The sequence below is a fragment of the Cydia pomonella genome, chromosome 16 (assembly GCF_033807575.1).
Source record: "Cydia pomonella isolate Wapato2018A chromosome 16, ilCydPomo1, whole genome shotgun sequence".
In the NCBI taxonomy this organism is placed as follows: Eukaryota; Metazoa; Arthropoda; class Insecta; order Lepidoptera; family Tortricidae; genus Cydia; species Cydia pomonella.
This window is the reverse complement of record NC_084718.1, coordinates 5404640-5417640: the sequence shown is the minus strand read 5'-3', so window position 1 is coordinate 5417640 and position 13001 is coordinate 5404640. Positions and strand designations below refer to the sequence as shown.

Genomic DNA, 13001 nt, shown 5'->3' with positions numbered 1-13001 from the left:
AAATTTTAACCTGATGGTACATACACATTACAAGCCCCTGAAGCAAGTACGCATAATCACACATCAATATGCACATTAAAGTGATCTTCCATAATTTCCTCGATTGTTTACCCAAACGTTATCCAGAAACTGATCTCAATGTCACACATCAAAACGCCATTTGGGCCCATGTGAAATATAAGACAATACGATATAAAACTTCATTATAATATACTTACGGATGCATTACTTTGGGTAAATGCGATGTGATGGGTTTGGGACAAATTACGTGTAGGATACTTTGCTGTCAAGTATTTTAATACACGTGTTTTGAAAGTTTACGATAATACAAAGATCGAAGAATAACAGCCAAAATGACGAGGGAGCAAAAACACGTCGGTCAATTTTTTTAAATCTGTTTTTGATTTGAAATTAGTTTTTGCGAAAGCGATGCATAAAGATTAAAATACATATTATAAAATAATCAATAACAAATCATTAAGACGATAGTGGACGACTGCTTTTCCATACAAACGTAGTCCCGTTTTACTCCCTGTGTATTGTCATTATATTAGAAATATTTTTACACAATTTAATGTGTATTGATCGTAGCTATGCCCTTTAGTTATTCTCGATTTTTTAAAATTATTATATGGGTAAGGAACATTGCAAATTTGTATAAAATTTGCTTTTTTCTCTTTTAAAAAGTCAAAAAATAGAAAAAACTAAGGAGCATTATAGCTATAGTTAATAAACTTAATAAATATCAAATTTTAAAAGTAAGTACCTATAATAATATTTTGTATGGAGAACCGGTCGTCCCCTTTCCTCTTAAAAGAGTTTCTAAATCCGAATGCCACTGTAGGTATCCTACTATTCAATATACTCTGATAGCTCGTGGATGTACCTAAACTGTTTTATTTTTGGCAGCAAAGTATTTCTTTTGTACTTTGTTAAACGACCCATCTAGCGGCCATCACTGGAACTAACAAGTAAAGCTTAGAGAGCGTAGAGAGGAAGATTCCTTCAACAAGCTTCCAAGGCAAGTAGCGTGTCGCATACATTTGGTAGTTCTGTTAATCTCTCATAGATGGCGTATTATAAAAATGTTTGTTTGTTAAAATTGTTGGGGTAGCATTTTTTTTTATTTGGGGCCTTGCTGCTTATCTTTTATAGACCACAAAATACAATTTATATTCTTAATTTCAATCGACCATATTAGAAGCAATATTTACATAAGTTGTAATACAATCATAATCGTATAGCAAGTCAAAGATTTTAAATTGCCAAAGTTTTGCAAAATATGGTTTAGGTACAAAATAAGTACTTATAGGGTAACGGCACCAGTCATGGGATATTTAAGAGCATGTATCATTAGTGATATTTCCCTGAAACATGTAAAAATTCTACTCCTTAGCGTGTTAAAAGTTGAATGTCCTATCCGTCTTTTATGTTTCAGGCGTATTGTACAAAAGATACTGCAATTCGTTTCCACATAATCAACAAATGAAAACTATGTTTTTTATCTCCAGTCATGGACCACAAAGCTCCACCCCGGTAATGGCAAAGAACCAGTGATGGGTCCCCTATAATGGGACATGAGTACATGACCCTAGCGATCTGAAATATTAGAATAAAAATAGGGAACATCGATATTAATATAAAATAAATGTATTTAATTTAACAATTCAATATATAAGGGCTTATTTAGACTATGAGAAAAGTCGCATAGGAGATTAATTTCATTGCCGTATTTGATCGGACGTCACATTAAATGTATTATATCCTCAATAGTCCGCAATGTAGCTAAAATCCCATGCGAGTTTGCGCGCCGTCTGAACAAGACCTTAAGGTACCGTTCGTATTCAGACTGCACCAGCATTACTGCAGCAGTATTGCAGCGCGACATTACTGCCGACTGCATTGCTGCCTCAAAAATGCGGCCAGCAGTAATGTCGCGTTGCAATACTGATTACTGTCATACCATACTGCCACAAACGTGAATTTTTAAAATAGTTGACATGTTTGTTAACTATATTTTACTTATGTATCTTAAAACATAAAATTACGGCATGGCAAGCAGCATTGTATAAGATTATCCCATCATAGGAGATATGCAGTTTTACAGCTCCTATTATGGGATTGGGCAAAATATCAATTTTTTTACATCTCTGGAGTAACAACATAATGTTGTGTATACCTAATCACATGGTAAATGCAATTAACAAAACACATTCTAATTCACACAAACTAAATAATTTATTATAATTTAAAATACGTACTCACCTCTCTTAGCGGAATTGTTAAGAATTCTTACTGATTGTTTTTTCAGTTCCACGACAACTTTTGACTTGGCGCCAATTTCTTAAGAAAAAAGCAAATTTAATGAAAAATCAAACTTAAGAAACTCTATGACTCTTGTTTATGGTAAAATGTTGCCAGTGTTTATAAACTAGTTTTAGTTAGGTCATTTATTCTCATAAGAATTTTATAATTCACTTATCGAGATAAATACAAAAACAGTATATTAAATTTTGTTTAGAGCGCACAAATAACTACTTAAGTACTTATGTTACAAAATTTGTGGTTTTATGTCCCATTACCATTATAGGGGTTCCATTCGAGTTCCATTATAGGGGTATCTACTATATACATAAATAAATATTTAAGTAAATTAAGCTAATAATAATAAAATATATTCATAATAAAAAAAGTTAATAAGTATTTTGTAACCCATGTTTATTTTACAAATACGATGCACGTTCATATTTCTGAAAACTGATAGTCGCAGGTACTAGTTACTTCTGATTCTTATGAAGTAAATAACTACATAATCATTATATAATATTATATTTATTTGTCGTTGTTGGATCAGGACTGTGCTGGATTATGACGGGAGTTATTTCTTTGTGTTCATTTAAGTATACATTTGGCAATACCGATGTATATACCGAATACTAAAGTTCTAACTTTTAGCTGCGGCCTTGAGGTTTTCCATACCTACCTATGTTTTGACACTTCACCATTATCAATAAAAGGCATTTCTGATTCATAGATAACAAAGCTTTTATCGTAATGGAGCAGCTACCGCTCACGTGATAATATAGTACCACCATTTAAATAAAATTACTTAATCAAGCAAAATTAGACTTTATTTTAATGATATTAGTCTTTATTTTAATTAGTGATGGTTGGGCTGTATTCATCTGAAGTGCCTCAAAATAATAGCGTGGTTTATCTAGTCAGTATCATGGAAAGCTTGGTTATAGTGCATTGGTTTAGTGCTTTAATTTTTGTTATTAATTTATTTACCATAATTGGATACTTTATTGTACTAACCGACTTATCATTTATTTTTACATTTTGACGAGTAGGCAGTTGATTACATTTATTAATTATACATCATATTCTTATTAAAGGTATTTCTTGTATCTATTAATTCATGTAGGTAAGTAGTTTTGCTGCCAATAAAGTTTACTTAAGATAGATTACTAGGAGGTTCTGAAGTATTGTTTTCCGTTTAAGTATAGGTTTTTTCAGGTTTTTGCAGTTTATATTGAATTCAAATGTGTTATTGGGCAAGTCTGGTACGTTTAAAACAACCTAACAGATCTTAATGAAGAATTCAGCTATATCATATTATACAGTGATCTAAAATAAAACTGAAATAAGTATGAAGTTTCATAATGTTTTGCGGAATTAACAACAACATAAGCTTGTTTGAAAAGATGCTGGATTACGAAGAATTAGCCGCTAAAACTAATTGGACCTACGATTATCTTATAGACGTAAGTACATTCGTTTAAATTAAAACTTACTAGACTTATATTGACCTTGCCTTTGCTGTGCCTCCGACGCCGCTGTGATGCCGACGCGTACGAATGAGGGTAGACAGAGCGCGGTCTACACTACTTTGACACCTACGCGCTATCTTCAGTTACCCGTAAACAAGTTGCATGTTACTACATCGAAATATCGGGAGCTCGAAAACAATTCAAATGATGACTATGGTCTAATGTTATTTGGCTGCGGTTTTCTGTAAGGTGAAGGTACTTCCCCAGTTGAGCTCTGCTTATAGATCTGGAATGACATCCGCTGTGCTGTGCCCTACCACACAAAACGAGATGACATTCACAGTGCCCAGACCTCCCTTTTAGACGTAGTTTATGGACATAGCTGGGTCCATTCTTTTGTAAAGATTTAGTAGGTAAGATTTATACGGGTAAGTGTGACTGCCTTCACATTAGGGTCTGTAGTGTTTACATATAGATTTTATTACATGTTCATTCATTTGCTACTTGGTATGTATGAACTCGCAAAAAACACTAACCAATTTATAAACAGGACCAATATGAAGGCCCATATTGACCTTTGACCTTAAATAGTTTCTAAGTAGCGATATTACTAAATAGTTACCTCTATTCACTATACATCAAATTAAACCTGGGCATATATCGCTATAACCATAGAGAAATAAGTAAACATATCTCACTCCATACATCGGCTTATTATTTTCGTATTGTCAACATCTTTGTACACAGGTTAACAATAAATCTTATCTTATCTTATCTAGTCGACATCTAGTGTCAAGTAGCGGTACTGATAAATCCGCTATCCGGAGTGAGCACTCTATGCTTATTTATTTCTTTATTGCTATTGAGGGTCAAAATATTATGAATTAACTTTAATGATATAAAATGAAATAATGAAATGAAAATATTTTAATTTAACCTTACAGATAGACACATCACAATTCCCGTTTCCAAACTCACTATGGCACGTAAAATCCCCAAAAGAAATAGCACTAAAAACAACACCAATGCTTATCATCGGCATATTCGGGATCTTCCTGAACTCCGTGATTCTGATTACTTTAGCAAAGAACAAGTGGCTATGGACAGCAAGTAATTATCTCATTGGAAATTTGGCGGTGACTGATCTGCTGACGTTACTGTTTTGTCCCTGGTTCATGTTGGTCAGGGACTTTTACCAGAACTATGTGTTGAAGAATTTTGGCTGCCGTTTTGAGGGATTTATGCAAGGTATTTATTCCATCTCTACTTAATATTATAAATGCGAAAGGAACCCTGTTTGTCTGTTAAGGATCAGTTGAGGTATATACCGGAAAAAATACCGGTACCTTTATTTTAAAACGGTAGCGATACCTTTATATCGGAGCCGCGCGGCCTACCGGTATAATGTATCGGTGTCGTAATTTTATACCGCTGCCATACCGTTATATGAACTGAATATTTCGATCCCCATATATAAAAATATTTTTCTAAATATTTTCCTTGAGATGTGTCATTTTAGATTTTTTTTCTGACAGCATATCAGTACACTAAGTACTTTCTAAACTAACTTCTGTTTAAGCAACAATGCTGCTGGCAGCAGTAGGTGCAGTGATGCTAGTCTGCTATGACAGAATGGCTGCAGCAGCCTTAACAGCAGACGCGAGGGTCAAAAAGTCAGCAGCGCCGAAACTGATCGTCATCAGCTGGGTCGTAGCCATCTTGTTGTCACTACCTTGGATCATTAAGCGCGAATATGTGGTAAGTTGGCTACTATCGACGCTGCTAAGGGTTAAATAGGTAAATGACACATTTTTGACTATCCAGACCAGGAACATAATCAGAATAAAGTATAATTTGCCCAAGGACGGTCCGAGCCGGGACTTCCGACACATAGTTTTAAGGACAGGTGATCGATGATCATGTGATGCTTTTATAGCAAACTAAAGCGTCGGATGCCTCGGCCCGGACCGGGACCGTTCTAGCGTCAGTCATCCTTAAGCCATAAAGATAAGCTAACTCGCAGTCGTGACTTCAATTTTATTCAATGATACTGCTTATATATGACACAAATGGATAGGTACTTAGGTACTATATATTGTGACTAAGTTCTGAAAATCAAAATACTGAAGTGAAAATAAAAACACCTAGGATATATTTTTAAAGGGCGAAATCACACTGTTTCGCATTTCTAACAAGAACCGTATTGGTAGCTTATTAATATCTCAAACATTTCATAAGATTCTATACAAGCCAGATACAATTAAATATTCTAACTTTATTCAAGGAACGTCAATGGCTAGATCACCTCGAGACGTATTGCGTGGAAGACGTCAAATTCCTTGGAATCTACTGGCACTTCACCCTCAGTATGCTGGTTTGGATTCCTTTGGGAGTCATGGTCTTAACAGTAAGTATTTACCTTTATTGCATTTTTTAAACAAGAATTCTCATCTTAGTTATTAACTTTGATAATTATAACACCAAACTCATCTTTTATTTTATTTTTGTTAGCCTCACTTTTGTTTTAATCATAAGACGTTCGCATACTTTACAATTTGTTCACATATTCTCTCGTAGGTTTCATTTACAATAAATTTTTGTCAGTCCGCTTAGCGTTTTTAATTATTTCAAGTACTCTCTCAAATAATTGCAGACGGACATTGCTTGTAACAGTATCATTTTATTCTTTATTGGAATTGTACATGCTTAATATACAATTAACCATGCAAAATAATCCTACTGGAATCAATAAAGTTTACCTTTTTCTACAGTACGGTACAATAATGTGGAAGTTAGAATGGAGTGCAAGGAAGCTACGGGGGAACGGACAGACAGCTGCCCGAGCCCGACGTCGAGCTATGAGGATCACCGCATGCGTTCTACTCGCGGCTGTCTTCTGCAGGGTCCCATATACACTGCTGATCTATTGGAGGAATAATAATAGCATGACCATAAATTCTGTAAGTTAACTTAGGCCTTCTGTGGCTGTGAATGGGAAAATTGGACAGACTCCCGTAAGAACTAGACGCCGAGCTACCTATGAGGATCTCTGCACCTAGCAAAGAACGACCAACTCATACGTGAACACGTTTGGCATTCATTCTGCTTAAATCATATATTTCTTCATATCCTGACGTGAAATAATATCATTATAATTATTCTTCCTGAGGAATAATTACTCGGTAAATTTATGTGCGAAAATGTATGGACAGAAAAGGATGTAGAAACATATATACTGTGTTCATGCTGTGCTGCGGTCTAAATAATAGTAGAAAAGTTGTATTTTATTTCTTGTATAAAATGATTCGAAATTATACAGTTTTGTCTCTAGTGCAGTCTAGTAGCACTATAGGCTTCAGAGTCGACATTAAAATTCTAATGTAAAATTTCTAGCTGGGAACAGTTTGAGAAAAGTTCAATGTTTGTTTTTTTCTAGGTGGACGGTATTTTCTCTATTATCTGGTTTGCGGGCAACTTCCTTATGTACTTCAACAGCGCTATCAACCCTCTCATCTACGGGTTCACTAACCTCAGGTTCCGTAGGGCTATGGATAGGACTCCTGGTATAGCCTGCTGTAGATTTGGGTCTTGTTGCTGTGTATGTGCCATGGTAAGTACAATAAGTTGCCTGATCTTGTTGAGTCAGTTGAGCTATAAAATTAAGGTTTGGCAGTTTTATACAAACATGAAATAAGGATTTACTAAATAGATACTTTTTAGTCAATTTTAAAAATAACCTTTATGTAAAATTTATTTAGTAAATACAACTCCCACACATATTTGGTGATTCGCCTGGACAAATTTTCAACCACCATAGAGACAAAATAAAAAAAACGCCAAGAACAATAATAATGATATCAACATTTTCCATGCTGTTACAGCTTAAAAGGAAACAACCGCCCCCTTCAGTAGGAGACAAAAACTCAGACAAGATCTTCGTAATTGAGAATTCACCGAAACCAAACCGGAAGTTGACGAAAGCAATCAAGAATGTGCTGCGTATCAATAAGGATACATTAGAGCTTAGTATACCTAAAGCCGATGAAATCACCGGGAAACCTACTAAAGTTACCCCGTTGAGACCTGATAACTGAACATACCTAATGTACAAAATGTTAAAATTAGAAAAAAAAACTAGTTTCAATGTTGTAATCCAGAAGATTTGTCCTTTTTCTGAAAATTATGTTAATATATTAGATCACTTAAATCACATAGATAAATTATTGAGCTTTTTTACCAAATGATTGTGTATAAAGAGCCTAAAAAACATTGTATATTGTTATAAATGTCTTTAATTCGTGGTATTAATATTAACATAAGTAAATACTGTACGATTTATATCTAACGTTTTCTATGTAATAAATTGAGTAAATAATTAAAGCTTACTATATAACTTTCTTTTTTCACTCAGTCTACTGATAGACACTCAGATCCATTTTCAGTATCAGTAACTTCTAATTGACTGGCCAGCTCTTGTATCTTTGCTTCTAGGGCGTCCTTCATGTGGGGCTCAACTCGGAGAATATTGGCAGCTTCTTGCAGTAGAACCATACATTCCATTAAACGATCCTGTAACAAAAACATGAATCATTTAATATAGCCACTATCGTATCCATACGGATTTTGCATGGTAATACTTTGGCTCTAGCTAGCTTCTCTAATTTGGTATGTTGAAGTTTTTCTATTGTACAAAGTTGGACTTAAGAAAAATGTTTAGCTATACAATGATGTTGTACTAACAGTTGGTATATTTTAATGAAATAAAAAAATACTTGTACAAATTCAAACCGGCCAGTCTATAAAACAACACATTCCAGTAAAACAATAATTATCAAAACAGAGTGAAACTAAAGGAGTGAATGAAAGCCAAATTTAACAGTAGAAAAGGACACCAAATTTGAAAACACACTGTAATGTATTTTAACATTTTGTGTTGTGCCAATACAGTAGACACAATATATTTGAAAATGTAGAGGCGAAATATCGATCTCCCATACATAGTTTGAAATGTTTGGCCTTTTTCTACTGAAAAAGTTGTCAGAAAATAAATCCACCAACGCGTTTCAAACAATGTTAACGTTATGTTAAAACTAACAGCCGAACGATTCATCACGTGGAGTACCGCAATAGAACTCAAACACAATATAATTTTAGACATATTAACGCCTGGGCATGGACACACAAAGTCGGTTAGCATTTATTCTATTTGGCTGAATTCCAATGTTTGGATTTATGTTTTGTAGAAACTCACGTGTTGAACGCATTCACAAATGAAAAGATGAATGGAAATGATAGTGTGTAGTTTTTTTTAAGATGTGATGTAGTGTATCATAAAACATTCAAGGAAAAATTGGTATCGTTTTAAAATCAAACTGCGTGGCTTATAATTTTATCGCAATTGACTTTTCAGACACCACCAACCATTCAACACCAACATTTCAACATTTGGTTGTAAAAGTTGGTTGTACATTGTGTTATATGTATAAGTATATTTTCTCTTTTTGTGGTTCAATTACCTGGGCAGCAGCTTTAGTCAACTTCTCAGTTTCAAACTCCCTCTTTGTCTGTATGGTCATAGCCGACTGCAGGTCCAGAAGAAGGGTGCCTCTGAAGCGTGTCCACCCAGGTTCAATTTTGTCGGCAATTTCCAGAAGTTCATGGCATAAGTCTATTTTGCGCTGTAGGAGGTTGTCTGATAAATCTGCAAAAAATCACGTATGAGAAAAATAGCTTTTAAATATAAAAAAAGTTTGGTCAACATAAACTGAGAGGTATGTTTTAAAAGTTTTTTTTTATATTAATGTTTATATCCTGTATTTACGTACGTTATTTTGGATTTACCTACACTTCAACATTATTTTAGATTCTTCAATTTGGTAAACATTTTTCAACGTTCAAACTAGTGCCTACGCCAATTCTTGTGATTATTGGTCAAGCGGACCCCAGACTTCTATGAGCCGTGACAAAAAGCCGGGCCACGCCAGAAAGATGATGAATTGTTTTTGTAGTCATTTTTAAGTGGCCAGATTTACTCAATGTAAGCATTTAAAACAGTACCCCTAGTGTAAATAAATTCGATTTCCAAACGTGACGTACGCGTTTGCGTTTAGTCTCATTTTGTATTGGATTTCGAAAGAGCGCGCCAAGCGGGACGTTTTGGAACCTCAAAATCCTATACAAAATGAGACTTAACGCAAACGCGTTCGTCACGTTATGATGTCGATCAAAGTTACACTAGGGGTACAGGTTTTCTTTTAGCATACGTTTACTTAAATTGTACTTTAATTTTATTTTTATTGTTAATGTGTTACATTGATTAACTGTGTTTTAAAACAGGCAATTTTCAAATAAAGTTTCAAGTGTTAACATTACAGGGACACTTTGAATCGTCATTTACGCATAGAGGGTATCGTAATTATTACGTATCACTCTGTAACTGATAAATAGCAGTATTACCTGATAAGGTGTATCCTTTGTAATTTCCATAAATCTGAATCAAAGCTAATTTTGCTTGCAGTACTAAATGATTTGATGGATGAAGTGTCTGACTGTATTTCATAATGAATTCTTCAAACTGTTTGGGGCCATTCCTATCCAGCTTATTTAGGTCCTGTTTCAACGCATTGTTTCCCCAAAACATCTGTTTGCTCAGAATAAAATGGTCACACTTCTCACATTTCCAATTTGCCGTTTCGTCCAAAGGATTTGTAGACATCAACATAGCCCCATTTGCTGCTCCCCCTGAATTGCAAACTGAACAGTATATGTTCCCTAGATTAGTACCAAATTCGGTTGGATCCTTACACCTATCGCAGTCACAATCAAAACATTTGTTTATTTTTAGATGTCTTCGTCTATCCAAGGTACCCCATAGCGACTGTGTATACGTTGCAGTTATAGGTTCACCTTTAGAAATTGGCACAGTTGCAATAAGGGCCATATTATAATCGTCGCCCAAATAAATGTGACGGGTATTCGGTTTGCAGCTATGGTTCATCATTGAGGCTGTGACATAAATAGCCCGTAACCTTTTCGATCCGTCAGGAGATCTGACATCGAACGCGTTTGTATCAATGATTGAAGCCACTTTCAGAATAGTTTCCTCGTCAAAATCAAGTCCAAGAACTTGTATAATGAATGTACTCAGATTAGCTTTGAGAATTGAGTACAATGGCGTACCTATCCTTTCGTCTAAATGAGACTCCAGATTGATAATATTCTCGAACTGCTGAGGATTCGACTGCTTCATCAGTAAAACTCTCATCGGTGCAATAACACAGTATGCTGCTTCACTTTTGTCCGGCTGTTCATATTTAATAGTGCACTTATACTTCTTTTCAGTCATGATTTTGCATTCTGCCTTATGTACTTTAGCTTTCTCGCACTTCTGGTTACACATGGGCCATAAGCAAGATGAACATTTATAGAAATCAAGTTTGTCTCCGATTTTCATTGGCTCTAGTTTCCTTCCGCAAGCTAAGCAGTGTGCTGGTGAGGACATCTTCGGGCCGATCAATGCCGGTTTTTCTTTTAAAATCATTTCTCCTGGTTGAATATCTCTGGTCGCAACCATGTGTCTTCCAATGGTGTCCGAGTATTGGACCTTGAAGGCGCAGCATTTGAACTTGTGGCCTTCTCGCCATCCTAGTTTTTGGTGGGCCCTGGAGCAGTAGTAGACCAGCTTGCATCCTCCGCAGGTCTGATTGGCTGGTTTCTGGCAGACCTCGCACTGCGGAATTTCGCGCTTATGCTCCATAGCTTCTGCTTGAAGTGACACGGCCGGCTTGTTAGAGCTCGACTACAATACTCGTTTTAAATAGATCACATAATTATCACTGGCTGAAACTTGGGCCGCCTGCCAACAAAATGAAACATAATGCCCTGTTATCTAGCGATAGAAGGCTATGCGCTGTTTGATGAGGTTAATGAATCGGAAAGTGAATTTATTTTTGATTACAACATCGCATCGAAAACATTAAATCTTGAAAGAACTACAAACAATAATATAAAAGAACTGATTTTAAAAAGTAGGTAATGGAAACAGTTTCAAAACTAAATCATATCAGGTTTGATTTCAAAATGACAAACACATGTTCTTTTATGTAACTAAATATGGTAAGTAATATGATTTATACGCCTATGAACATTTGATATGCACAAGGAAAATATTAAAAAGCATAAAACGGGTCACCACATATAACCATCAATACGAATTGCAAACGCGTTGTTTTAAAATAAATTCTATTAATAACTTGGTAATTAACTGGCACTAAAATGTTAACAGGTGGTTACTTTAGTAGTCTCAATTCACAACTAGACCAGTTTTGTGGCTTGGACATAAATGGTAGGTGACATTAGACGGTATAAGCACAGGCACATAGATAAAGCTCCTCGAGAACCATAGAGTAGTTATAAGAAATGATTAGTGCATCAAATTTAAAAATCGAATAACAGCATTACTTGAAATACTTGAATGTGTCCTTACTCGTATTTTCATGGAACAAATCGACAGCTGACAACCAAAACTCACTAATTACTAAGCTTAAATAAATCTAATCATGATACTAATAGGGATATTAGGGATCATTATGGTTATGAACTTGTGGTGGGTTTTGGTTATCACCTGACGACATGGCAAAGGCAAGGATGAACTAATTCGGTATAATAGCATACGTTGTGGGTCTTCCTAATGCTCGCTTACTTTGTTTTATTGCCCAAATCTTCGTATAGCGTATTAACAAAGCAATATTTTAGATTTAATTGTTCCAGAATTTGCCTAGAAACATTCTCCGTAGTTCCTAAAAAGTTAATTAATCAGTAGTAAGTAGGTTAAATATACCTACTCAGACACGTGTTTAGAGTACACGTCTAAAACTAAATTCTCGTACATTTTGTTACTGGGTACTATCGTAAATTTGCAATGAGTTGTTCTCGCAAATATAAATGTCGTTGTCGCAGAGTTCCAATTGCTCTTGCAAAACAAATGCGATATTATTTCTTTTTACAAGATTTAAATGCCATGAAGCTGGCAAGTATCTTCCTAAAGACTGATTAAAATTACACTTAAATATTTATTTGATGTTTACAGTTTCTATTTACTTTACAGCCTTCGGGATCGAATTGCCGAAACAATTGTACAGTCAGCATCAAAAGTAGCGGATGAAACAACTCATCTGATATTTCGGATAAATTTTCTAAATGTAGGAAAATCTCTAAAATTCACGTCCT

General features: G+C 35.0%; 2 protein-coding genes across 3 annotated transcripts; one reads left to right on the top strand and one right to left on the bottom strand.

The window, feature by feature from the left end:
* The first annotated feature begins 1783 nt into the window (after nucleotides 1-1783).
* LOC133526316 (red-sensitive opsin) lies at nucleotides 1784-8158 on the top strand. The gene is made up of 7 exons (XM_061862871.1): nucleotides 1784-3767; nucleotides 4718-5021; nucleotides 5353-5531; nucleotides 6058-6180; nucleotides 6545-6733; nucleotides 7210-7383; nucleotides 7655-8158. Exons 1-7 carry the CDS (start codon nucleotides 3666-3668, stop codon nucleotides 7865-7867), a joined length of 1284 nt encoding a protein of 427 aa, XP_061718855.1. The 5' UTR covers nucleotides 1784-3665; the 3' UTR covers nucleotides 7868-8158.
* On the bottom strand, nucleotides 8043-12300 carry LOC133526315 (SET domain-containing protein SmydA-8). Of its 2 annotated transcripts, none has more exons than XM_061862870.1 (3): nucleotides 10953-12300; nucleotides 9290-9474; nucleotides 8043-8342 (listed from the first exon to the last, which is right to left on the bottom strand). In XM_061862870.1, the coding sequence occupies exons 1-3, from the start codon at nucleotides 11527-11529 to the stop codon at nucleotides 8181-8183; spliced, it is 924 nt and encodes a 307-aa protein (XP_061718854.1). In that variant the 5' UTR covers nucleotides 11530-12300; the 3' UTR covers nucleotides 8043-8180. The 2 variants fall into 2 exon arrangements, with proteins under 2 accessions (XP_061718854.1, XP_061718853.1); XM_061862869.1 differs by having other exon boundaries at nucleotides 10230-11819.
* Between the last annotated feature and the right edge of the window lie 701 nt (nucleotides 12301-13001).

Bases quoted from the DNA above. Each gene is read 5' to 3' on its own strand.
- LOC133526315 (XM_061862869.1), bottom strand. From the start codon at position 11,529: ATGGAGCATAAGCGCGAAATTCCGCAGTGCGAGGTCTGCCAGAAACCA. The intron at 9,475-10,229 runs GTAATACTGCTA...GATTTTTTGCAG, and splicing joins CAAAGGATACACCTTATCAG to ATTTATCAGACAACCTCCTA. The intron at 8,343-9,289 runs GTAATTGAACCA...TTTTTGTTACAG, and splicing joins TGACTAAAGCTGCTGCCCAG to GATCGTTTAATGGAATGTAT.
- LOC133526316 (XM_061862871.1), top strand. From the start codon at position 3,666: ATGTTTTGCGGAATTAACAACAACATAAGCTTGTTTGAAAAGATGCTG. The intron at 5,022-5,352 runs GTATTTATTCCA...CTTCTGTTTAAG, and splicing joins TTTTGAGGGATTTATGCAAG to CAACAATGCTGCTGGCAGCA. The intron at 6,181-6,544 runs GTAAGTATTTAC...CTTTTTCTACAG, and splicing joins TGGGAGTCATGGTCTTAACA to TACGGTACAATAATGTGGAA.